General features: G+C 30.5%; 1 protein-coding gene across 1 annotated transcript; it reads right to left on the bottom strand.

The window, feature by feature from the left end:
• Window positions 1–1,661: 1,661 nt before the first annotated feature.
• On the bottom strand, window positions 1,662–26,706 carry LOC120551097. Its single transcript, XM_039788269.1, has 5 exons — window positions 25,878–26,706; window positions 24,924–25,049; window positions 24,558–24,704; window positions 3,122–3,248; window positions 1,662–2,636 (listed from the first exon to the last, which is right to left on the bottom strand). Exons 1-5 carry the CDS (start codon window positions 26,350–26,352, stop codon window positions 2,528–2,530), a joined length of 984 nt encoding a protein of 327 aa, XP_039644203.1. The 5' UTR covers window positions 26,353–26,706; the 3' UTR covers window positions 1,662–2,527.
• Window positions 26,707–27,391: the final 685 nt, after the last annotated feature.

Below are 27,391 nucleotides of genomic sequence, written 5' to 3'. Positions count from 1 at the left end.
ACAGATTGCATCATGTCCCGCTCGCTGTTTCTTTTTAAACCTAAGTATTGAGTTACTGGTTTAGTATCTCAGTTTAGGTTGTTGTTCTGGGATTGATGCAGTCTCACTGTATGGCACTTTGATATAAGATTCCTTTTATAATTGTCTTTTTTTTCTTTTTACAGTCATGTCCAGTTAAATCACATTTTCAGTATACATTTTAACCACTTAAATCTGTAATTACGTCCATTGGCACTAGAGGGCGCCTCCTCTCTTCTGTTGTGGCATATTTTCAGGGTCATTTCTAGCAGGAACAAAATTTAAAATGGGGCTTTTTTCTTCTTCTTGCGTTTTTAAATGTATTTTCTGCGTGTGTAATGCTGGTTTGCTGTGTTCATCAGCAATACTTTGGAGCCCTTTGTGTCAACACTGTCTTGTCAAAGAAGACTTACTGCTGCACTTACACCTTTATCATCAGATCAGATGGATGCACCCATATCCAAAACATTTGACCACCTAAAAGAGTTGCGCCAAATACTGCACAGACCCTGGGCTGTCTTGTATTTGGAGCTTTTTATTTTATTTTATTTTTTCCTACAAACAAACTCAAGTTAAACCACCTGTTTAATCCCCATTCTCACCTCATTCTCCTGGGCACCCCTGGTTTTTGCACCGTTGGTTAAGTTCCATCGGGTTGCTCGGTCTAGTTGTATTTCCTTTTTTTGTGTTAATCCTACATAGGATGAAAAGTAAGATATCTAGTTGATTCCTGTGTGTCCTCGAAGAAATGACAAGATAATAGTTTTTTTCTCTCTCCAGTCTGTCACCTTTTTAAGGCTGTCAAATTTGATATTTTATTGCCAAAAAAGGCAGTGGAACATATTATCACATTTTGTTTATTTTATCACGTTTTTGTATCTATCACCTTTTTTTTTTTTTTTTTTTTTTTTTTCTTTTAAGGGTGAAAAGAAAAATCATTTAATCTTTTTTTCAGCTAATGTAAAAATCTGTTAAAGAGGATTTCATGTGTATATTTTTGGTTTGCAGAGTTTCTCTTTCATATTTTTCATATCAGACATGCACACACCTCTTGGCTGCAGTAAATCTACGCATGTATGCGATTTCCGCTCGATGTGACACCACTTAACATTGGCAATTGTGGTTGGTGACTGGCAAGACAGGGACAGCTGACAACAATAATGGCTGCTCTCCCTTGATATACTGTACTGTACAGTTAGTCAGATCCTGCCTTGGTTTTTATCATTGTACCAACCTGTACTACAGAGTAATACAGTTTATAAGGTAATTTATAAGTTCAGAAGCACTTAATATCTGAGTGGTGGTTTGAATAACTCTTTTAATTTAGAGGTTTGTGGAGGCAGAGTCAATCTGAAGAATGCCTAAAGGGTTCCGTCAACTTCTCTACTTTTTATAGTGGAGGGTAACAGGCGTTGGTTCGGGCTTCCCCATATTGACTTCAGCTTGTCCTCATTCACCTGCAGTTCATCGTCATGTAAACATTGTACATGTTTTGGTGGAGAAGACGTTTCATTAAAATCAATATATTTTGGGGAAATTTACATCTTTCATTGTAGCCGATTCTCCTTTCCATCTCCACCTGCCATGCCTCTTGTTGTTTGTATGCTATATGTTTTGCACATTGTGTACATATTTATATAGATGTAATGCATATTTTTCTACATGTGTAACATCCATGGGTTCTTTATTTTGTAAATACTCCAAAAGATGTATATGAGTACTGTATGCCTTTATGTGTCAATAAAATTTGGTGTACTGTGAACGCCTCTGTAACAGTTAATTACATAACAATGCACATTTCTTTATAAAATGACACAATGACACAAACAATATTTCAAATAACTGGCGTGAGTACAGAAAGAGAAGAATCAAACAAGGCTCTACATTGTAATTGTGTTATGGCTGACAGTGTATGAAAACAGTGCTTTGTCAGGTTACAGGTCCGTGTTTGCATATTTTCAGCAATGCATTTACATTTTCCTCTGAGATAACGTATTCACAGATATACTTTGCTTATAACAACGAAAGCGGTCATGAAGTTCAATAGTGTTGACAGACAAACCACAAAGCTGTATCCTAATATCAGCAAAACAACGGCATTGATCCTTTTAAATATAGGCGTCAGTTTGTGTAAAGTTATTAGTATCTGACACATTAACTAGTCTAGACATCATTAAAGTAAGTATTGATTTGAATGGCAGTGTTTGCATTTGCGAGCGTAGAGCTTGAATTAAGTCCATGTTATGCAGATATTCTGGTAGGCAAACTGAGGCTGACTTTCACTTACAGTAAGAACACTAGGTTTGCCTTAAGTTGTCTGAGCCTTTTTACAGTTTGTACCAGCACTGTATTTGACTCCAGGCACATTGCCACAATCAGTTGTGGAGTCAAACGGCAGAGGCCGAGTCCAAGACAGCTCCAAGTCCTCAGGAAGTGGTCACTCAAGCACAGACGCAGCGGATCATTCTGTATAAATCACACCAGTGCTGTTAATATAGTAACCTCCAGGTCAAAATGGCTGGTGGGTGTGTATTTTTGCCTGGCAATTGGGACACTGGTGGTGGACGTCCTTCAGACTGCTCATGAAGAGAGGGATTAAACAGCAGCCTGCGACACACCTGTGGAAGAAAGGAAGGAAGAACGAGAGACAGGATGTGACGGGTGATGTGCAAGGTCAAAGTTCATTCATTACAACATTGAGCTATACAACAACTAGTTTGTCTTTAAAGCTGACTGTAAATCACGTTAGATAACAGTGGACAGCTTAAACACACCACCTACAGACTTAATATTGTAACTTACACAGCAAGTTCTAAGTCAAGGTATCCTAGCATTGGCTAACATCATAGCTACTGGTCATACCAGACCAAGTGAGGCTGTAGAAGCAAAACCTTTCCCCCCTTGCTTTAAATCTAAATGCTAAGCTAAGCTAATGTCTCCTGGCTGTAGCTTCATATATAGCATACAGACATGAGACTCTTGCCAAGAAAGCGAATTTGCATTTTTTTTTTTCTCCAAATGTGCTGCTTCTTTAAGACTGGTTTTAACACAGAAGTCTGGCAAGGTAAAATGTCTACAATCAATTGGGTCCAGAAAGACATACCCCATTATGGTGCACAAGAAACAAAGCGTCCATGTAGCCTCGCCCACTCTGCTGCTGGTTTCTGTGAAGACGATCTCTTCACAGGATGGACATTTGGTGACCGCTGGTGTTCCAACCAGACTTTCCACTTACCCATGAGAGAGACAGAGAACACTGTTACCGGCCAAATCAGATGTAGACAAATGCATGGATGCTGGGGTGTGATTATAATACACAAGAACCCTCCAATTTTCAGGAAGTATCCAATTACCCAGTGTATGAAGCCGCGTGAAAAAAAAAAACAGTGCAGTATGTTGAAAAATGAAACCATAGTATAGTATGTTGAAAACATTCGTAATATTTATAAAAGTCATAGTATAGTATGTTGAAAAATAGATTCATAGTATAGTATGTCAAAAGAAGTTTTAGTATAGTATGTTGAAAAATATTCATAGTATAGTATGTTGAAATAAATCATAGTATAATATGTTAAAACAGTCATAGTATAGTATGTTAAAAAAAGTCACAGTATAGTATATGTCGCAAAAAAACTCATAGTGGCCTATAATATGTCGTAAAGAGTCATAGTATTGTATGTCAAAAAAAGTTATAGTATGACGGAAAACGTCCTAATATAGTATGTCGAAAATACTCAAAGTAAAAAGTTATAAAAAAAGTCATAGCATAGTATGTCGAAAAAAGTCATAAAAAGTCTTTGTATAGTATGTCAAAAAAAAGGCCTGGTTATAGTATGTCGAAAAAAAGGCATAGTATAGTATGTCGAAAAAAGATATAAAAAGTCATAGTATAGCATGTCAACAAAAGGCATAGTTTAGTATGTCAAAAAAGTCATAAAAAAGTCATAGTATAAGGATGTCGAAAAAAAAAAACATAAAAAAGTCATAGTATAACATGTAGGGTTGGGTACCGTTTGGATTTTTACAATTCCGATGCTGAACCAGTACTTTTAAAACTTTTAAAACTATTCTGATTCCTAACCGATTCCTAAAGCGATTCTTGAAAAACTGAAAAATGACATCAAAGAAAGGCTCTTTTATGGATTTTTTTTTTTATTGAAAATGATTTAAATTTAACAACATATTAACGTTTTAAAATACTTAAGTAAACCTAAGTCACCTAACACATAACTACAATAATTTAACAAATAACAGTTACACTTTTAGCAAGTAACAATACAATACATGTTTTTGAATTTGAAACTTTATCAGTTCTTTTGCAGAAAAATGACTATTTTGCCTTCTCTGGCAAGCTACGACACATCTGCTGACGTATGGCATGTCCTGCACAGGAGAAAACTCTCTCAGACGGTATCCAAGAGGCCTGTACACACAGGTAGGAGTTTGAAAGGACGGACAATTTGGGGAGGCTGTCCCGCTTCCCCCACCACCAGGCTACAGGGTCGGCAGAGCAAGTGTAATATGTTTACTAGCGATCATGTGCAGTTAATGGTTAATATGCTTTTATGTCCGTTTTGGTGAGCCCAGAGGGAAAACATGTAGCCTATAATATGTCGAAAAAAAGTAGTCTAGTATAATATGTCAAAAAACGTCATAGTAGAGTATGTCGAAAAAACTAATGAAAAGTCACAGTATGATATGTTGAAAAAAAGGCATAGTATAGTATGTCAAAAAAAGTCATAGTATAGTATGTCATAAAGAAGTCATTGTTATGGTTTCAGCATTTTGCTATGTATTTTGTTCTATTTCTGTTGCCTGTTTGTAGTTTTCTGTATGTTTTCCGTTGTTGTATGGTTTTTCTGTAGGTTTCTGTTCATTGTCTTGTACATGTATCCTGTGTTGTGTATTGTTGTCTGCATATATTTTGTTGTCTGTCCCCTGTTGTGCATTTCTCTGTTCAGGTTCTGTTTTATTTTGATACTTTTCTCTGTCTTGTCATGTCTAGTTTTACTTCCTGTCTTTTCCCGCCTTTGTTGATTACCCTGTATCTCCTAATGTGTTTCACCTGTTGTCTCACCTGTTCCTGCTTTGCTCGTTTCCTAGTTTATTTAGCCTCTGTGTTTCCCTTTGTGTCTTGTCAGATTGTTTTGCATCCGTTTGTGTCCTTGCACTGTGTCTGTATCCTGTCAAGTGTGTGTTTGGGAATCTTCCCTGTGTTTTTTTGTTAACCTTTTCTCTGGGGACTTTTTGGATTTGGGACTTTGCCTTTTTTCATGCCTGCCTCAGTTTTGGTCTCCTTGTGTTTGCAATTCTCCTTTTGGATCCCTTTTGTTGGTTGATCCCTGTTTTTGTTGCAATAAATCCTTGTGTTCACCATTCTGCCTGCCTGCCTCTCTCTCTTCATGTGGGTCCTTTAATCCCCTACACACAACAGTCATAGTATATTATGTTGAAAAAACTAATAAAAAAGTAATAATATAGTATGTTGAAAAAACTAATAAAAAGTCATAGTATAGTATGGCGAAAAATCTAATAAGTCATAGTATAATGTGTCAAAAAAAGGCATAGTATAGTATGTTGAAAAAAGTCATAAAAAATAGTATAGTATGTCATGAAGAAGTCATAGAATAGTATCTTGAAAAAATTCAAAAGAGGTCATAGTATAGTATGTCGAAAAAAGTCATAGTATAGTATGTCATAAAGAAGTATAGTATAGTATGTCAAAAAAAAGCCATGAAAAACTCAAAGGATAATATGTCAACAAAAGTCATAGTATATTATGTCAAAAGAAGTCATGAAAAAGTCATAGTATAGTATGTCAAAAAAAGTCATAGTAGAAAATTTCGAAAAAAGTCATAGTATAGTATGTCATGAAGAAGTCATAGTATAGTATGTCGAAAAAACTAATAAAAACTCATAGTATAGTATGTCATGAAGAAGTCATAGTATAGTATGTCGAAAAAACTAATAAAAACTCATAGTATAATATGTCGAAATAAAGGCATAGTATAGTAGGTCAAAAAACGTCATAGTATAGTATGTCAAAAAGAAGTCATAGTATAGTATGTCAAAAAGAAGTCATAGTATAGTATGTCGAAAAAACTAATAAAAATTCAGAGTATAATATGTCGAAAAAAAAGGCATAGTATAGTATGGCGAAAAAAAATATGAAAAGTCATAGTATAGTATGTCGAAAAAATTCATAAGAAGTCAAAGTATAGTATGTCAAAAAAAGTCATAGTATAGTATGTCAGAAAAGAAGTTATAGAATAGTATGTCGAAAAAAAAGGCCATTAAAAAGTCATAGTATAATATGTCGACAAAACTCATAGTATAATATGTCGACAAAACTCATAGTATAGTATGTCAAAAAACGTCATAAAAAAGTCATAGTATAGTATGTCAAAAAAAGTCATAGTATAGTATGTTGAAAAAAGTCATAGTAGAATATGTCGAAAAAAGTCATAGTATAGTATGTCATGAAGAAGTCATAGTATATGTCGAAAAAACTAATAAGAAGTCATAGTATAGTATGTCGAAAAAATTCATAAGAAGTCATAGTATAGCATATCGAAAAAAGTCATAGTATAGTATATTATAAACAAGTCATAGTATAGTATGTCGAAACAAAGCCATGAAAAAGTCATAGTATAATATGTTGACAAAAGTCTTAGTATAGTATGTCGAAAAAAGTCATATGTCGAAAAAAGTCATAGTATAGTATGTCATGAAGAAGTCATAGTATAGTATGTTGAAAAAACTAATAAAAAGTCATAGTATAGTATGTTGAAAAAACAAATAAAAAGTCATAGTATAGTATGTCATGAAGAAGTCATAGTATAGTATGTTGAAAAAACAAATAAAAAGTCATAGTATAGTATGTTGAAAAAACTAATAAAAAGTCATAGTATAATATGTCGAAAGAATTCATAAGAAGTCATAGTATAGTATGTCCAAAAAAGTCATAGTATAGTATGTCATAAAGAAGTCATAGTATAGTAGGTTGAAAAAAAGCCATGAAAAAGTCATAGTATAATGTCGACAAAATTCATAGTATAGTATGTCAAGAAGAAGTCATAGTATAATATGTCGAAAAAAAGGCATAGTATAGTATGTCAAAAAAAGTCATAATATAGTATGTCGAAAAACGTCATAGTATAGTATGTCATAGAGAAGTCATAGTATAGTATGTCGAAAAAACTAATGAAAAGTCAGTATAATATGTTGAAAAAAAGTCATAGTATAGTATGTCGAAAAAAGTCATAGTATAGTCTGTCGAAAAAAGTCATAGTATAGTATGTCATAAAGAAGTCATAGTATAGTATGTCGAAAAAACTAATAAAAAGTCATAGTATAGTATGTCGAAAGAATTCATAAGAAGTCATAGTATACTATGTTGAAAAAAGTCATGAAAAAGTCATAGTATAATATGTCGACAAAAGTCATAGTATAGTATGTCAACAAAAGTCATAGTATAGTATGTTGAAACAACTTATAGTATAGTATGTCATAAAGAAGTCATAGTATAATATGTCGAAAAAAGTAATAAAAAGCGATAGTATAGTATGTCTTGAGGAAGTCATATTGTAGTATGTCGAAAAAACTAATACAAAGTAATAGTATAGTATGTCGAAAGAATTCATAAGAAGTCATAGTATAGTATGTCGAAAAAAAGTCATAGTATAGTATGTCGAAAAAATTCATAAGAAGTCATAGTATAGTATGTCGAAAATGTCATAGTATAGTATGTCGAAAATAGTCATAGTATAGTATGTCGAAAAAATTCATAAGAAGTCATAGTATAGTATGTCGAAAAAAGTCATGAAAAAGTCATAGTATAGTATGTCGAAAAAAGTCATGAAAAAGTCATAGGATAGTATGTCGAAAAAAGTCATGAAAAAGTCATAGTATAGTATGTCGAAAAAAGTCATGAAAAAGTCATAGGATAGTATGTCGAAAAAAGTCATAGTATAGTATGTCATGAGGAAGTCATAGTATAGTATGTCGGAAAAATTCATAAAAAGTCATAGTATATATGTCGAAAAAAATTCCCAAGAAGTCATAGTATAGTATGTCGAAAAAGTCATAGTATAGTATGTCGAAAAAAGCCATGAAATAGTCATAGTATAGTATGTCAAAAAAGTCATAGTATAGTATTTCATAAATAAGTCATAGTATAGTATGTCGAAAAAAAGCGATTAAAATGTCATAGTATGTCAAAAAAGTTATAGTATAGTATGTCATAAATAAGTCATAGTATAGTATGTCGAAAAAATTCATAAGAAGTCATAGTATAGTATATAGAAAAAAGTCATGAAAAAGTCATAGTATAGTATGTCATAAAGAAGTCATAGTATAGTATGTCGAAAAAATTCGTGAGAAGTCATAGTATAGTATATCGAAAAAAGTCATGAAAAAGTCATAGTATAGTATGTCGAAAAAAGTCATAATATAGTATGTCATGAGGAAGTCATAGTATAATATGTCGAAAAAATTCCCAAGAAGTCATAGTATAGTATGCCGAAAAAAGTCATAGTATAGTATGTCGAAAAAAAGCCATGAAATAGTCATAGTATAGTATGCCGAAAAAAGTCATAGTATAGTATGTCGAAATAAAGCCATGAAATAGTCATAGTATAGTATGTCAAAAAAGTCATAGTATAGTATATCATAAATAAGTCACAGTATAGTATGTCGAAAAAAGTCATAGTATAGTATGTCATGAGGAAGTCATAGTAGAATATGTTGGAAAATCTCATAAAAAGTCACAGTATAATATGTCGAAAAAATTCCCAAGAAGTCATAGTATAGTATGTTGGAAAAAGTCATAGTATAATATGTCGAAAAAAAGCCATGAAATAGTCATAGTTTAGTATGTCAAAAAAGTCATAGTATAGTATGTCATAAATAAGTCATAGTATAGTATGTCGAAAAAATTCATAAGAAGTCATAGTATAGTATGTCGAAAAAGTCATGAAAAAGTCATAGTATAGTATATCATAAATAAGTCACAGTATAGTATGTCGAAAAAAGTCATAGTATAGTATGTCATGAGGAAGTCATAGTATAGTATGTCGGAAAATCTCATAAAAAGTCACAGTATAATATGTCGAAAAAATTCCCAAGAAGTCATAGTATAGTATGTTGGAAAAAGTCATAGTATAATATGTCGAAAAAAAGCCATGAAATAGTCATAGTTTAGTATGTCAAAAAAGTCATAGTATAGTATGTCATAAATAAGTCATAGTATAGTATGTTGAAAAAATTCATAAGAAGTCATAGTATAGTATGTCGAAAAAGTCATGAAAAAGTCATAGTATAGTATGTCGAATAAATTCATAAGAAGTCATAGTATAGTATGTCGAAAAAGTCATAGTATAGTGTGTCGATAATAGTCATAGTATAGTATGTCGAAAAAACTAATAAAAAGTCATAGTATAGTATGTCGAAAAAAGTCATAATAGAGTATGTCATAAAGAAGTCATAGTATAGTATGTCGAAGAAATTCATAAGAAGTCATAGTATAGTATGTCGAAAAAAGTCATGAAAAAGTCATAGTATAGTATGTCAAAAAAGTCATAGTATAGTATGTCATGAGGAAGTCATAGTATAGTATGTCGGAAAGACTCATAAAAAGTCATAGTATAATATGTCGAAAAAATTCCCAAGAAGTCATAGTATAGTATGTCATGAGGAAGTCATAGTATAGTATGTCGGAAAAACTCATAAAAAGTCATAGTATAATATGTTGAAAAAATTCCCAAGAAGTCATAGTATAGTATGTCGAGAGAAAAAAAGCCATGAAATAGTCATATAAGTATGGTATGCAAAAAGTCATAGTATAGTATTTCATAAAATAAGTCATAGTATAGTATGTCGAAAAAAAGCCATTAAAATGTCATTGTATGTCAAAAAAGTTATAGTATAGTATGTCATAAATAAGTCATAGTATAGTATGTCGAAAAAATTCATAAGAAGTCATAGTATAGTATACAGAAAAAAGTCATGAAAAAGTCATAGTATAGTATGTCGAAAGAATTCATAAGAAGTCATAGTATAGTATGTCGAAAAAAGTCATGAAAAAGTCATAGTATAATATGTCGACAAAAGTCATTGTAGAATATGTCGACAAAAGTCATAGTATAGTATGTCATAAAGAAGTCATAGTATAGTATGTCAACAAAAGTCATAGTATAGTATGTCGAAACAACTTATAGTATAGTATGTCATAAAGAAGTCATAGTATAGTATGTCAACAAAAGTCATAGTATAGTATGTCGAAACAACTAATAGTATAGTATGTCATAAAGAAGTCATAGTATATGTCGAAAAAACTAATAAAAAGTCATAGTATAGTATGTCGAAAGAATTCATAAGAAGTCATAGCATAGTATGTCGAAAAAACTAATAAAAAGTCATAGTATAATATGTCGAAAAAATTCATAAGAAGTCATAGTATAGTATTTCGAAAAAGTCATAGTATAGTATGTCGAAAATATTCATAGTATAGTATGTCGAAAAAATTCATAAGAAGTCATAGTATAGTATGTCGAAAAAGTCATAGTATAGTATGTCATAAATAAGTCATAGTATAGTATGTCGAAAAAATTCATAAGAAGTCATAGTATAGTATGTCGAAAAAAGACATAGTAGAATATGTCGAAAAAAGTCATAGTATAGTGTGTCATGAGGAAGTCATAGTAGAATATGTCGAAAAAACTAATAAAAAGTCACAGTATAATATGTAGAAAACATTCATAAGAAGTCATAGTATAGTATGTCGAAAAAAGTCATAGTATAGTATGTCGAAACAAGTTATAGTATAGTATGTCATAAAGAAGTTATAGTATAGTATGTCAACAAAAGTCATAGTATAGTATGTCGAAACAACTTATAGTATAGTATGTCATAAAAAAGTCATGAGTATAATATATGAGAAAAAGTAATAAAAAGCCATAGTATAGTATGTAATAGGAGGTCATATTGTAGTATGTCCGAAAAAAACTAATAAAAAGTCATAGTATAGTATGTTGGAAAGAATTCAAAGAAGTCATGAGTATAGTATGTGGAAAAAAGTCATAGTATAGTATGTCGAAAAAAAAACTAATAAAAGTCATAGTATAATATGTCAGAAAAAAAAAGCCATGAAATAGTCATAGTATAGTATGTCAAAAAAGTCATAGTATAGTATTTCATAAATAAGTCATAGTATAGTATGTCGTAAAAAAGCCATTAAAATGTCATAGTATGTCAAAAAAGTTATAGTATAGTATGTCATAAATAAGTCATAGTATAGTATGTCGAAAAAATTCATAAGAAGTCATAGTATAGTATACAGAAAAAAGTCATAGTATAGTATGTCATAAAGAAGTCATAGTATAGTATGTCGAAAAAGTCATAGTATAGTATGTCGAAAATAGTCATAGTATAGTATGTCGAAAAAACTAATAAAAAGTCATAGTATAGTATGTCGAAAAAAGTCATAATAGAGTATGTCATAAAAAAGTCATAGTATAGTATGTCGAAAAAAGTCATAAAAAAGTCTTTGTATGGTATGTCATAAAGAAGTCATAGTATAGTATGTCGAAAAAATTCATAAGAAGTCATAGTATAGTATGTCGAAAAAAGTCATGAAAAAGTCATAGTATGTCGAAAAAAGTCATGAAAAAGTCATAGTATGTCGAAAAAAGTCATGAAAAAGTCATAGTATAGTATGTCATGAGGAAGTCATAGTATAGTATGTCGCAAAAACTCATAAAAAATCATAGTATAATATGTCGAAAAAATTCCCAAGAAGTCATAGTTTAGTATGTCGAAAAAAGTCATATGTCGAAAAAAAGCCATAGTATAGTATTTCATAAATAAGTCATAGTATAGTATGTCGAAAAAAAGCCATTAAAATGTCATAGTATGTCAAAAAAGTTATAGTATAGTATGTCATAAATAAGTCATAGTATAGTATGTCGAAAAAATTCATAAGAAGTCATAGTATATAGAAAAACGTCATGAAAAAGTCATAGTATAATATGTCGACAAAAGTCATAGTATAGTATGTCAACAAAAGTCATAGTATAGTATGTCGAAAAAAGTCATGAAAAAGTCATAGTATAGTATGTCGAAAAAAGTCATGAAAAAGTCATAGGATAGTATGTCGAAAAAAAGTCATAAAAAAGTCATGTGGAATATAGTATGTCGAAAAAAAAGTCATGAAAAAGTCATAGTATAGTATGTCCAAAAAAAGTCATAGTATAGTATGTCATGAGGAAGTCATAGTATAGTATGTCGGAAAAATTCATAAAAAGTCATAGTATAATATGTCGAAAAAATTCCCAAGAAGTCATAGTATAGTATGTCGAAAAAAGTCATAGTATAGTATGTCGAAAAAAAGCCATGAAATAGTCATAGTATAGTATGTCAAAAAAGTCATAGTATAGTATTTCATAAATAAGTCATAGTATAGTATGTCGAAAAAAAGCGATTAAAATGTCATAGTATGTCAAAAAAGTTATAGTATAGTATGTCATAAATAAGTCATAGTATAGTATGTCGAAAAAATTCATAAGAAGTCATAGTATAGTATATAGAAAAAAGTCATGAAAAAGTCATAGTATAGTATGTCATAAAGAAGTCATAGTATAGTATGTCGAAAAAATTCGTGAGAAGTCATAGTATAGTATGTCGAAAAAAGTCATGAAAAAGTCATAGTATAGTATGTCGAAAAAAGTCATAATATAGTGTGTCATGAGGAAGTCATAGTATAGTATGTCGGAAAAACTCATAAAAAGTCATAGTATGTATGAAAAAAATTCCAAGAGTCATAGTATAGTATGTCCGAAAAAATCATAGTATAGTATGTCGAAAAAAAAGCCATGAAATAGTCATAGTATAGTATGTCGAAAACATAGTATTAGTATGTGAAATAAAACAAAATAGTCATAGTATAGTATGTCAAAAAGTCATAGTATAGTATGTCATAAAATAAATCAAGTATTGTAAAAAAAGTCATGAGTATGGTATGTGTGAGAGCATAATAGAATATGTTGGCATATAGTATAGTCTAAAAAAGTCATAGTATAGTATGTCGAAAAATCAAATAATGTATGTGAATAAAGCCAGAAATAGTCATAGTATAGTATGTCAAAAAAGTCATAGTATAGTATATCATAAATAAGTCACAGTATAGTATGTCGAAAAAAGTCATAGTATAGTATGTCGAAGAAATTCATAAGAAGTCATAGTATAGTATGTCGAAAAAAGTCATGAAAAAGTCATAGTATAGTATGTCAAAAAAAGTCATGAAAAAGTCATAGTATAGTATGTCGAAAAAAGTCATAGTATAGTATGTCATGAGGAAGTCATAGTATAGTATGTCGGAAAAACTCATAAAAAGTCATAGTATAATATGTCGAAAAAAATTCCCAAGAAGTCATAGTATAGTATGTCATGAGGAAGTCATAGTATAGTATGTCAGAAAAACTCATAAAAAGTCATAGTATAATATGTTGAAAAAATTCCCAAGAAGTCATAGTATAGTATGTCGAAAAAAGTCATAGTATAGTATGTCGAAAAAAAGCCATGAAATAGTCATAGTATAGTATGTCAAAAAAGTCATAGTATAGTATTTCATAAATAAGTAGTAATAGTATAGTAAAAAGCCATTAAAATGTCATAGTATGTCAAAAAAGTTATAGTATAGTATGTCATAAATAAGTCATAGTATAGTATGTCGAAAAAATTCATAAGAAGTCATAGTATAGTATACAGAAAAAAGTCATGAAAAAGTCATAGTATAGTATGTCATAAAGAAGTCATAGTATAGTATGTCGAAAAAACTAATAAAAAGTCATAGTATAGTATGTCGAAAGAATTCATAAGAAGTCATAGTATATATGTCGAAAAAAGTCATGAAAAAGTCATAGTATAATATGTCGACAAAAGTCATTGTAGAATATGTCGACAAAAGTCATAGTATAGTATGTCATAAAGAAGTCATAGTATAGTATGTCACCAATGTCATAGTATAGTATGTCGAAACAACTTATAGTATAGTATGTCATAAAGAAGTCATAGTATAGTATGTCAACAAAAGTCATAGTATAGTATGTCGAAACAACTAATAGTATAGTATGTCATAAAGAAGTCATAGTATATGTCGAAAAAAGTAATAAAAAGCCATAGTATAGTATGTCATGAGGAAGTCATATTGTAGTATGTCGAAAAAACTAATAAAAAGTCATAGTATAGTATGTCGAAAGAATTCATAAGAAGTCATAGCATAGTATGTCGAAAAAACTAATAAAAAGTCATAGTATAATATGTCGAAAAAATTCATAAGAAGTCATAGTATAGTATTTCGAAAAAGTCATAGTATAGTATGTCGAAAATAGTCATAGTATAGTATGTCGAAAAAATTCATAAGAAGTCATAGTATAGTATGTTGAAAAAGTCATAGTATAGTATGTCAATAATAAAGTATGTCAAATAAAGTTATAGTATGTCGAAATAAGTCATGAAAAAGTCATAGTATAGTATGTCGAAAAGTTCATAAGAAGTCATAGTATAGTATGTAAAAAAATATGTATAATAGAATCATATAGTATAGTATGTCGAAAAAAGTCATAGTAGAATATGTCGAAAAAAGTCATAGTATAGTATGTCATGAGGAAGTCATAGTAGAATATGTCGAAAAAACTAATAAAAAGTCACAGTATAATATGTAGAAAACATTCATAAGAAGTCATAGTATAGTATGTCGAAAAAAGTCATAGTATAGTATGTCGAAACAAGTTATAGTATAGTATGTCATAAAGAAGTTATAGTATAGTATGTCAACAAAAGTCATAGTATAGTATGTCGAAACAACCTATAGTATAGTATGTCATAAAGAAGTCATAGTATAATATGTCGAAAAAAGTAATAAAAAGTCATAGTATAGTATGTTGAAAGAATTCATAAGAGGTCATAGTATAGTATGTGGAAAAAAAGTCATAGTATAGTATGTCGAAAAAACTAATAAAAAGTCATAGTATAATATGTCGAAAAAAAGCCATGAAATAGTCATAGTATAGTATGTCAAAAAAGCCATAGTATAGTATTTCATAAATAAGTCATAGTATAGTATGTCGTAAAAAAGCCTTTAAAATGTCATAGTATGTCAAAAAAGTTATAGTATAGTATGTCATAAATAAGTCATAGTATAGTATGTCGAAAAAATTCATAAGAAGTCATAGTATAGTATACAGAAAAAAGTCAGTATAGTATGTCGAAAAAACTAATAAAAAGTCATAGTATAGTATGTCGAAAGAATTCATAAGAAGTCATAGTATAGTATGTCGAAAAAAGTCATGAAAAAGTCATAGTATAATATGTCGACAAAAGTCATTTGTAGAATATGTCGACAAAGTCATAGTATAGTATGTCATAAAAGAAGTCATGAGTATGAGTATGTCCAGCAAAAGTCATAGTATAGTATGTTGAAACAACTTATAGTATAGTATGTCATAAAAGGAGTCATAGTATAGTATGTCAACAAAAGTCATAGTATAGTATGTCGAAACAACTAATAGTATAGTATGTCATAAAAGAAGTCATAGTATATGTCGAAAAAAATAAAACCATAGTATGAGTATGTCATGGGAAGTCATATTGTGAGTATGTCGAAAAAAAATAAAAGTCATAGTATATGTCGAAAGAATTCATAAGAAGTCATAGTATAGTATGTCGAAAAAATAAAAGTCATAGTATAATGTCTCGAAAAAAATTCATAAGAAGTCATAGTATGAGTATTTCGAAAAAGTCATAGTATAAGTATGTCGAAAAATAAGTCATAGTATAGGTATGGCGAAAAAGTCATAGTATAGTATGTCATAAAATAGAGTCATATTATGTCAGAAAGTCATGAAAAAAGTCATAGTATAGTATGTCGAAAAAATTCATAAGAAGTCATGAGTATAGTATGTCGAAAAAAGTCTAAAAGTAGAATATGCGAAAAAAGTCATAGAATAGTATGTCATGGGGAGTCATAGTAGAATATGGCAAAAACTAATATAAAGTCAAGGTATAGTATGTAGAAAACATTCATAAGAGTCATAGTATAGGTATGTCGAAAAAAGTCATAGGTATAGTATGTAGAACAACTAAGTATAGTGTATGTCATAAAAGAGTCATAGTATAATATGTCGAAAAAAGTAATAAAAAGCAATAGTATAGTATGTAATGAGGAAGTCATATTGTAGTATGTCGAAAAAACTAATAAAAAGTCATAGTATAGTATGTTGAAAGAATTCATAAGAGGTCATAGTATAGTATGTGGAAAAAAAGTCATAGTATAGTATGTCGAAAAAACTAATAAAAAGTCATAGTATAATATGTCGAAAAAAAACATAAGAAGTCATAGTATAGTATGTCGAAAAAGTCATAGTATAGTATGTCGAAAATAGTAATAGTATAGTATGTCGAAAAAACTAATAAAAAGTCATAGTATAGTATGTCGAAAAAAGTCATAATAGAGTATGTCATAAAAAAGTCATAGTATAGTATGTCGAAAAAAGTAATAAAAAAGTCTTTGTATGGTGTGTCATAAAGAAGTCATAGTATAGTATGTCGAAAAAATTCATAAGAAGTCATAGTATAGTATGTCGAAAAAAGTCATGAAAAAGTCATAGTATGTCGAAAAAAGTCATGAAAAAGTCATAGTATAGTATGTCATGAGGAAGTCATAGTATAGTATGTCGCAAAAACTCATAAAAAATCATAGTATAATATGTCGAAAAAATTCCCAAGAAGTCATAGTTTAGTATGTCGAAAAAAGTCATATGTCGAAAAAAAGCCATGAAATAGTCATAGTATAGTATGTCAAGAAAGTCATAGTATAGTATTTCATAAATAAGTCATAGTATAGTATGTCGAAAAAAAGCCATTAAAATGTCATAGTATGTCAAAAAAGTTATAGTATAGTATGTCATAAATAAGTCATAGTATAGTATGTCGAAAAAATTCATAAGAAGTCATAGTATAGTATATAGAAAAAAGTCATGAAAAAGTCATAGTATAGTATGTCGAAAAAATTCATAAGACGTCATAGTATCGTATGTCGAAAAAATTCATAAGAAGTCATAGTATAGTATGTCGAAAAAAGTCATGAAAAAGTCATAGTATAGTATGTCGAAAAAAGTCATGAAAAAGTCATAGTAGAATATGTCGAAAAAAGTCATAGTATAGTATGTCATGAGGAAGTCATAGTAGAATATGTCGAAAAAACTAATAAAAAGTCACAGTATAATATGTAGAAAACATTCATAAGAAGTCATAGTATAGTATGTCGAAAAAAGTCATAGTATAGTATGTCGAAACAAGTTATAGTATAGTATGTCATAAAGAAGTTATAGTATAGTATGTCAACAAAAGTCATAGTATAGTATGTCGAAACAACTTATAGTATAGTATGTCATAAAGAAGTCATAGTATAATATGTCGAAAAAAGTAATAAAAAGCCATAGTATAGTATGTAATGAGGAAGTCATATTGTAGTATGTCGAAAAAACTAATAAAAAGTCATAGTATAGTATGTTGAAAGAATTCATAAGAGGTCATAGTATAGTATGTGGAAAAAAAGTCATAGTATAGTATGTCGAAAAAACTAATAAAAAGTCATAGTATAATATGTCGAAAAAAAACATAAGAAGTCATAGTATAGTATGTCGAAAAAGTCATAGTATAGTATGTCGAAAAAAAGAAATAATTATAATTATGTCGAAAAAAACTTAAAAAGTCATAGTATAGTATGTCGAAAAAGTCATAATAGAGTATGTCATAAAAAAGTCATAGTATAAGTATGTCGAAAAAAGTCATAAAAAGTCTTTGTATGATATGTCACAAAGAAGTCATAGTATAGTATGTCGAAAAAATTCATAAGAAGTCATAGTATAGTATGTCGAAAAAAGTCATGAAAAAGTCATAGTATGTCGAAAAAAGTCATGAAAAAGTCATAGTATAGTATGTCATGAGGAAGTCATGAAAATGTATAGTGTATAAAACTCATAAAAAATCATAGTATAATATGTCGAAAAAATTCCCAGAGTCATAGTTTAGTATGTCGAAAAAAGTCATATGTCAGAAAAAAATACAGATAGTATGTCGAAAAAAGTCATGAAAAGTCATAGTATAGTATGTCAAAAAGTCATAGTATAGTATGTCATAAGGAAGTCATAGTATAGTTATGTCGGAAAATCTTATAAAAGTCATAGTATAATATGTCGAAAAATTTCCAAGAAGTCATAGTATAGTATGTATGAAAAAAGTCATAGTATAGTATGTCAAAAAAGCCATGAAATAGTCATAGTATAGTATGTCAAAAAGTCATAGTATGGTATGTCATAAATAAGTCATAGTATAGTATGTCGAAAAAATTCATAAGAAGTCATAGTATAGTATGTCGAAAAAGTCATAGTAGAATATTCGGAAAAAGTCATAATATAGTATGTCATGAGGAAGTCATAGTAGAATATGTCGAAAAACTAATAAAAAGTCATAGTATAGTATGTCGAAAAAGGTCATAGTATAGTATGTCATAACGAAGTCATAGTATAGTATGTCGAAAAAAGTCATAAAAAGTCATAGTATAGTATGTCGAAAAAAGTCCTAAAAAGTTATAGTATAGTATGTTGAAAAAATTCATAAGAAGTCATAGTATAGTATGTCGAAAAAAGTCATGAAAAAGTCATAGTATAGTATGTCGAAAAAAGTCCTAAAAAGTTATAGTATAGTATGTTGAAAAAATTCATAAGAAGTCATACTATAATATGTCGAAAAAGTCATAGTATAATATGTCATAAAGAATTCATAGTATAGTATGTCGAAAAAAGCCATGACAAAGTCATAGTATAATATGTCGACAAAAGTCATAGTATAGTATGTCAAAAAAAGTCATAGTATAGTATGTCAAAAAAAGTCCTAAAAAGTTATAGAATAGTGGGTTGAAAAACTAAGAAGTCATAATTATAGTATGTCAAAAAAGTCATAGTATAGTATGTCATAAAGAAGTCATAGTATAGTATGTCGAAAAAAGCCATGAAAAAGTCATAGTATAGTATGTCGAAAAAAGTCATGAAAAAGTCATAGTATAGTATGTCGAAAAAAGTCATGAAAAAGTCATAGTATAGTATGTCGAAAAAAGTCATAGTATAGTATGTCGAAAATAGTAATAGTATAGTATGTCGAAAAAACTAATAAAAAGTCATAGTATAGTATGTCGAAAAAAGTCATAATAGAGTATGTCATAAAAAAGTCATAGTATAGTATGTCGAAAAAAGTCATAAAAAAGTCTTTGTATGATATGTCATAAAGAAGTCATAGTATAGTATGTCGAAAAAATTCATAAGAAGTCATAGTATAGTATGTCGAAAAAAGTCATGAAAAAGTCATAGTATGTCGAAAAAAGTCATGAAAAAGTCATAGTATAGTATGTCGCAAAAACTCATAAAAAATCATAGTATAATATGTCGAAAAAATTCCCAAGAAGTCATAGTTTAGTATGTCGAAAAAAGTCATATGTCAAAAAAAAGCCATGAAATAGTCATAGTATAGTATGTCAAGAAAGTCATAGTATAGTATTTCATAAATAAGTCATAGTATAGTATGTCGAAAAAAAGCCATTAAAATGTCATAGTATGTCAAAAAAGTTATAGTATAGTATGTCATAAATAAGTCATAGTATAGTATGTCGAAAAAATTCATAAGAAGTCATAGTATAGTATATAGAAAAAAGTCATGAAAAAGTCATAGTATAGTATGTCGAAAAAATTCATAAGAAGTCATAGTATAGTATGTTGAAAAAATTCATAAGAAGTCATAGTATAGTATGTCGAAAAAAGTCATGAAAAAGTCATAGTATAGTATGTCGAAAAAAGTCATGAAAAAGTCATAGTATAGTATGTCGAAAAAAGTCATAGTATAGTATGTCATGAGGAAGTCATAGTATAGTATGTCGGAAAAACTCATAAAAAGTCATAGTATAATATGTCGAAAAAATTCCCAAGAAGTCATAGTATAGTATGCCGAAAAAAGTCATAGTATAGTATGTCGAAAAAAAGCCATGAAATAGTCATAGTATAGTATGTCAAAAAAGTCATAGTATAGTATGTCATAAATAAGTCACAGTATAGTATGTCGAAAAAAGTCATAGTATAGTATGTCATGAGGAAGTCATAGTATAGTATGTCGGAAAATCTCATAAAAAGTCATAGTATAATATGTCGAAAAAATTCCCAAGAAGTCATAGTATAGTATGTTGAAAAAAGTCATAGTATAATATGTCGAAAAAAAGCCATGAAATAGTCATAGTATAGTATGTCAAAAAAGTCATAGTATAGTATGTCATAAATAAGTCATAGTATAGTATGTCGAAAAAATTCATAAGAAGTCATAGTATAGTATGTCGAAAAAAGTCATAGTAGAATATGCGAAAAAAGTCATAGTATAGTATGTCATGAGGAAGTCATAGTAGAATATGTCGAAAAAACTAATAAAAAGTCATAGTATAGTATGTCGAAAAAAGTCATAGTATAGTATGTCATAACGAAGTCATAGTATAGTATGTCGAAAAAAGTCATAAAAAGTCATAGTATAGTATGTCGAAAAAAGTCCTAAAAAGTTATAGTATAGTATGTCGAAAAAATTCATAAGAAGTCATAGTATAGTATGTCGAAAAAAGTCCTAAAAAGTTATAGTATAGTATGTCGAAAAAATTCATAAGAAGTCATACTATAATATGTCGAAAAAGTCATAGTATAATATGTCATAAAGAATTCATAGTATAGTATGTCGAAAAAAGCCATGAAAAAGTCATAGTATAATATGTCGACAAAAGTCATAGTATAGTATGTCAAAAAAAGTCATAGTATAGTATGTCAAAAAAAGTCCTAAAAAGTTATAGAATAGTATGTTGAAAAAATTCATAAGAAGTCATACTATAGTATGTCAAAAAAGTCATAGTATAGTATGTCATAAAGAAGTCATAGTATAGTATGTCGAAAAAAAGCCATGAAAAAGTCATAGTATAGTATGTCGAAAAAAGTCATGAAAAAGTCATAGTATAGTATGTCGAAAAAAGTCATGAAAAAGTCATAGTATAGTATGTCGAAAAAAGTTATAGTATAGTATGTCATAAAGAATTCATATAAACTATGAATTCTTTATGACATACTATACTATGACCAAGATGAAGAAGAAGCTCTTTCTCCCTCCACCTCTTTAGAGGGGAAGGCGCCAGCTTCGCCCCCCCTCTCTTTCTCCTCCCCGTCTCCCTACCAGACGTTGTAGCTCAGTATGTCGAAAAAATTCATAAGCTATAGTATAGTATGTCATAAAGAAGTCACAGTATAGTATGTCAAAAAAAGTCATAAAAAAGTCATAGTCTAGTATGTTTGAAATGCTATGACTTTTTTCAACATGGTATACTATGATCTTTTACGACTTTTTTTTGTCATACTATACAATAACTTTATATGCCTTCTTTACATTGATTTTACCATGACTTTTTTGACATACTATACTATTATTTTTCATGACTTTTTTCAAAATTTTAAATTATGACTTTTTTCGGCACACTATACTTATCACTTTTTTCAACATACTATGACTTTTTTATGACTTTTTTTGACATACTATACTAGGACTTTTTTCGACACACTATACTATTACTTTTTTTTAGGACGTTGTTCGACATACTATACTATTCCTTTTTTTTAAATAGTATACTAGGACTTTTTAATGATTTTTTCGACATAATATACTGTGAGTTTTTCTACATACTTTACTATCACTTTTTTGATTGCTAAATCTTTTAGAAGATTGGTTGGGAAGCTAATTCTTTTTTAAGTCAGATGTCCAAAGGAAAGTCATGCTATATATATATTTGCCCTCCTGATGTATACCCTCCTGTTTTTACCTCTTATGAGTTTCTCCTAATGGCAGCAATTGATTTCTTGATATATATATATAGTATGCTTTTTTTCGACAGACTATACTATGACTTTTTTCAGGACTTTATTCGACATACTATGACTTTTTAATGATTTTTTCTATGACTTTTTTCAACATACTATGCTATGATTTGTTATGATTGTTTTCAACGTACTGTTCTATGACTTTTTTCGACATTCTATTCTGTGACTTTTTTCAACATACTATACTGTGAGTTTTTATGATTTTTTTGACATTCTATACTATTACTTTTTTCAACATACTATACTGTGAGTTTTTATGATTTTGTTGACATTCTATACTATTACTTTTTTCAACATACTATACTATGAGTTTTTCGACATACTATATAGTATATACTATGACTTTTTTCAGGACTTTGTTCGACATACTATGATTTTTTAATGATTTTTTCTACATACTATACCAAGACTTTTTTTCGACATACTATACTATGACTTTTTATGACTTTTTTCGACATATTATGCTATGATTTGTTATGATTGTTTTCAACATGAGGGAACACGGTGCTCAGTGGTTAGCACTTCTAACTCACAGCAAAAAGGTTCTGGGTTCAAACCCAGGTCATCTTAGGCCTTTCTGTGTAGAGTTTGCATGTTCTCCCCGTGCTTACGTGGGTTTCCTCCGGGTGCTCCGGTTTCTTCCCACCATAAAGACATGCATGCTAGGCAACTAGGACTACAGTTGAAAATTAGCCGACTGGCGAACACTGGTGCATTTACAGAAATGTTCATTAATGTGCATTGTCCTAATCAAATCAAATAAACAAACATACTGTTCTATGACTTTTTTTGACATTCTATACTACTTTTTTCAACATACTATACTATGATTTTTTCAACATACTATATTGTGAGTTTTTATGATTTTTTTGACATTCTATACTATGACTTTTTTCAACATATTATACTGTGTTTTTCAACATACTATATAGTATATACTATGACTTGTTTTATAGCTCAGTCTGTTAGAAGACTGTCCAAAGGAAAGTCACACTCTACTGTGACTTTTTTCGACACACTATACTATGACATTTTTTAGGACTTTGTTCGCCATACTATCCCTTTTTTCGTCATACTATGCTATGACATGATATTTTTTGACATACTATTCTGCGACTTTTTTCAACATACTATGCTGTGAGTTTTTTGACATACTATACTATGACTTGTTTCATAGCTCAGTCTGGTAGAAGACTGTTTGGGAAGTTAATTATTTCAGATGTCCAAAGGAAAGTCACACTATACTATGACTTTTTTCACGACTTTGTTCGAAATACTATACTTTTCCTTTTTTTGACATACAATAATATGAATTTATATGACTTTTTCAACATACTATACTATGACTTTTTTCTACATACTATACTATGACTTTTCTCAACATACTATAATAACATTTTTATGATTTGTTTCGACATACTATACTATGACTTTTTATGACTTTTTTCAGGACTTGTTCGACATACTATTATATTCTTTTTTTCAACATACTATACTATGACTTTTTATGATTTTTTCAACATACTATACTGTGAGTTTTGTCAAAATACTATTTACTATGACTTCTTTTTGACATACTATACTTTACTATACTTGTTTGATAGCTAAGTCTGTTAGAAGACTGGTTGGGGAGCATGTTTAAAAAAAGTCATAGTATAATATTTTTTTAAAAGTCACTGTATAGTATGTTCACAAATAGGTAATAGTATAATAGTATTCCTAAGCTAAGTCCCAACTGACTGAACTAATGCTGTATGACAGAAAAGTCACAAAAGTCGGAAAAAAAGTAGTATTTCCAATAAGGCACAAAACTCATAGTATAGTATGTTATGTAAATGTCATGATATAGTATATCATAAAAATGTCATAGCATAGTATGTCATGAAAAATGTGTATGTTAAAAAAAGTACAATATTTAAGAAAAAAAGTCTTACTATAGTATGTCAGACAAAATGTAATAGTATTCTATATAAAAAACAAGTCATAGTATTGTATGTTGAAAAAAGTAATAGTATAGTATGTTAAAAAATGTCATAGTATAGTGTGTCAAAAAAAATCATAGTATAGTATGTTGAAAAAAGTCATAGTATAGTCCGCGGAAAAAAACAGTATAGTATGTTGAAATAAAAGTAATAGTAAAGTATGTCGAAAAAGGTAATAATATACTATGTCACAAAAATGCCATAAAAAGGTTTTAGCCTACTACATTTCATAAAAGTCAAACGTTAGTATGTTTTTAAAACGTCATACTATATAGTATGTCTTAAAAATGTCATTGTATAGTATGCCATTAGAGAGAGTCATACAAATTTCATTAAAAGTCATAGTGTAGAATGCCATAGCATGCCAACACAAATGTCAAAATATGGTATGCCATAGAAAATACATTAAAATGTCAAAGTATAGTAGGCTACATAGTTGCCTGCGTGCCAAAGTGTTGCAGAAAGCGTACATAAAAACACGGTCCCTCCCCCCAGGTGATTAATGCCCTGCATGACTGAGATCGTTTAGTGTGTGTACGTGTGTGTAACCTACCTGGAACGACTGGGCCTGTTGGTTTTTCTGACACAGGCTTAGCTTTTCCTTTCCGCTCCTCTAGTTCCAGCTGGGGAGGCGGTAGCATATAGATCCCCCCACGGGGGATCTCACTTTTATAAAAATTGCGACGTGCGTCCTGTTGACCTGATTTAATACGAGCAAATTGCTTTATAAATGCATTAATCAACATCTTTACATAAAAAAAAATGCTGCTTTCACTCAAAGCAGGACTGCCATTACTGAGCTACTGACACGTTACGTTGCTCAATGCTGCTTTAAATTGTAGTAGGCTACAAGTATATTTTTAAGTAATGGAAAGTCATCATTTTAAACTAATAAGTGAAAAGGTGCAGAAAAACGTGCCTTTATGTTCTGTGAATTTAGAGCGATTTCCCGTTTTCTCCAACACCTCTTTTTTAACCAGCAGCTCCTCCAGCTCCTTCTGGATGGCCTCCAGCTCACACAGTTGGTCGCTGTGCTCGCAGGTCACTGACAATACCACAAAGGGAGAGGACGTTTACAGAGAAACAGATCTATAACATGCTACTGTACCTGCAGTAGCTCTCCTAAATGTAGCAAAAATGTATTAGGCAAGTCAAAAGTATAAATGACATTGAAAAGTCAGCTATATAACTTAAAAGGATAAAGAAATATAAGGCTTCAATTTTATTTTATTCGTCTATTTGCCTATCTTTAACTCGTTTTATTTTCCTACTTGTTTTTTGAATTTCTTAGGCCTTAGCACAGATTTAATCATTTATTCCATGTTGTCTCCATGCAACATTTCCCATTGTCATAAAGATTGTATGATAATGAGAAGAAAGTTCTTGAGCTGGAAAGAAATACTAGCTAGCTCCTAGTTATTTAGCTAACTTAGTGTGAGTTTGCTGGCTAAAATGCATTTGTAGTCAAAAAACAAAATGAAATGATAAATGTATGATAAATACATGTAAAAGTGAAATAAATGAAGTTTGAATTTATTTCAGGAGGGAGGAGGGAAACATTTTTTTTTACCAACTTAGCTAACTTCATCGTTAGCTTGCTGGCCAAAATGTTTTATTAATTGAAAAAAATTAACTAGTAAAAGATAAGAGTCAAATAAATTGATTGTAATTAATTTATCAACTGATTGGTGGTAAAGGAAGCTTCACATTTCTTTTTATACTTTACTTTGGGGCTCCAAAGTTGTCATTTGGAAATAAAAAAAAATGTTTAACCATTTTTAATCAATCAATTAATTGAATACAATGAACCTACTACAGACGTTGGGAATCACTAATGATGTGCTTATTTGAGTGGACTGATTTATTGACTTACTTTCCTCCGTGGTTCCGACACCATTCTCCTCTGGCTTCTTCTTAAAGCGCTGCATCTTTAGCAGAAGGAACCGCCTGTTGTGAAGCTGCTTCATGCGGGACTCAATATAAGCCAGCGGTGGGAGTTTGTCCCTTGGCTCCGATGTCCCCTGGTTGGATTTAGGCTGGGTATCAGGTACAGAATCATCCTGCTGCTTTTGTTCTGGGTCTAGCAGTGGGAGTTTGTCCCTTGGCTCCAATGTCCCCTGGTTGGATTCAGGCTGGATATCAGGTACAGAATCATCCTGCTGCTCTTGTTCTGGGTCTAGCAGTGGGAGTTTGTCCCTTGGCTCCAATGTCCCCTGGTTGGATTCAGGCTGGATATCAGGTACAGAATCATCCTGCTGCTCTTGTTCTGGGTCTAAATCATCATTAGTGTTCATCCGGATGCTCTCTGTCAGCCTGAAAGACTGAGGAAGTACCTGGTCCTGGTCCATCCTGGTTTAAAGACCTGAATCAAGTAGTTTTATGCACACTCTGAATCCTCAAACTGAATGTAAACCATAAACCAATACCAGCTTAAAAAAAACAACTCAAAACCAAAATCCAAATCTAGGCTTAAATCCTTCTGAGGCAAGTTTAGGTTTCAAGGCTCCGTCTTTCATTTGCAGCCCAGAGAAACGGAAAGCCGCATGATGTCAAACATTGCTGGCATTTTGGTCTTCTCTCAAAATTATTCTGAAAAAAACTAATCTGAGGACTTGTGAAATAGACTCATCCGAACGATGTGTTTTCATCGTCTGGCCAGTCCTGGCGTATGACATTAAAAGTAGCTTTAACACAGGCGTCACTGAATGTGGCTCATAATAAAAATGATGTAAACAGTGTGCACAAACAGAGGAGACTGTAAAACATGCAAATGCTGTCAGCCTGGGCCATATGCAGGACAATGGACAGTGGCTGACATTAATGGGAAGTCTGAGGTCATATTGTAATTCACAAGGTGTGGACAAGATTTGAGTAATTCTGTTGCTGTCGGAAAGTACAAAGCAGGGTTATTATTCCATCTTCATATGGTTAACAAATTCCTCACAGACACAGCTGATCTAGTTTTTGGTTAGACGGTCTGGTTATTGACACTATGTTGTTAAAAAAAGAGTCACTATATGTAATATAAAAAATTTTCTGAAGCTCTTTCATTTTTCATACAATGGTCTTAAATGACCTGTAACAGCAAACGAGACTAACAGTGAAAAGAACGCTATTTTTATATAGTTTTTAGTAAGGCCTCTGCCCGGGTTCGATTTATCCCGCGCAGTCACAGAATGATTTGTGGCAGGTAGACGGCGCTACAGAGCAAACATGGGTCACAGATTTCTTTGTAACACCAGAAAGCCTGTGTTAGCGTATCCAGCCTTTTGAGCCAGGCAAAAGGTAGCAGGAGATTTCTTTATATAGGCCTAATTGTATTTTAATGTTAGTTTACAAGTTATCTGCTGTAGTTATGGCTGATATTGGGGCAGGACCATCACAGAA

This window comes from Perca fluviatilis, chromosome 21 (assembly GCF_010015445.1).
Source record: "Perca fluviatilis chromosome 21, GENO_Pfluv_1.0, whole genome shotgun sequence".
NCBI lineage: Eukaryota > Metazoa > Chordata > Actinopteri > Perciformes > Percidae > Perca > Perca fluviatilis.
This window is presented reverse-complemented; position numbering and strand designations above follow the sequence as displayed.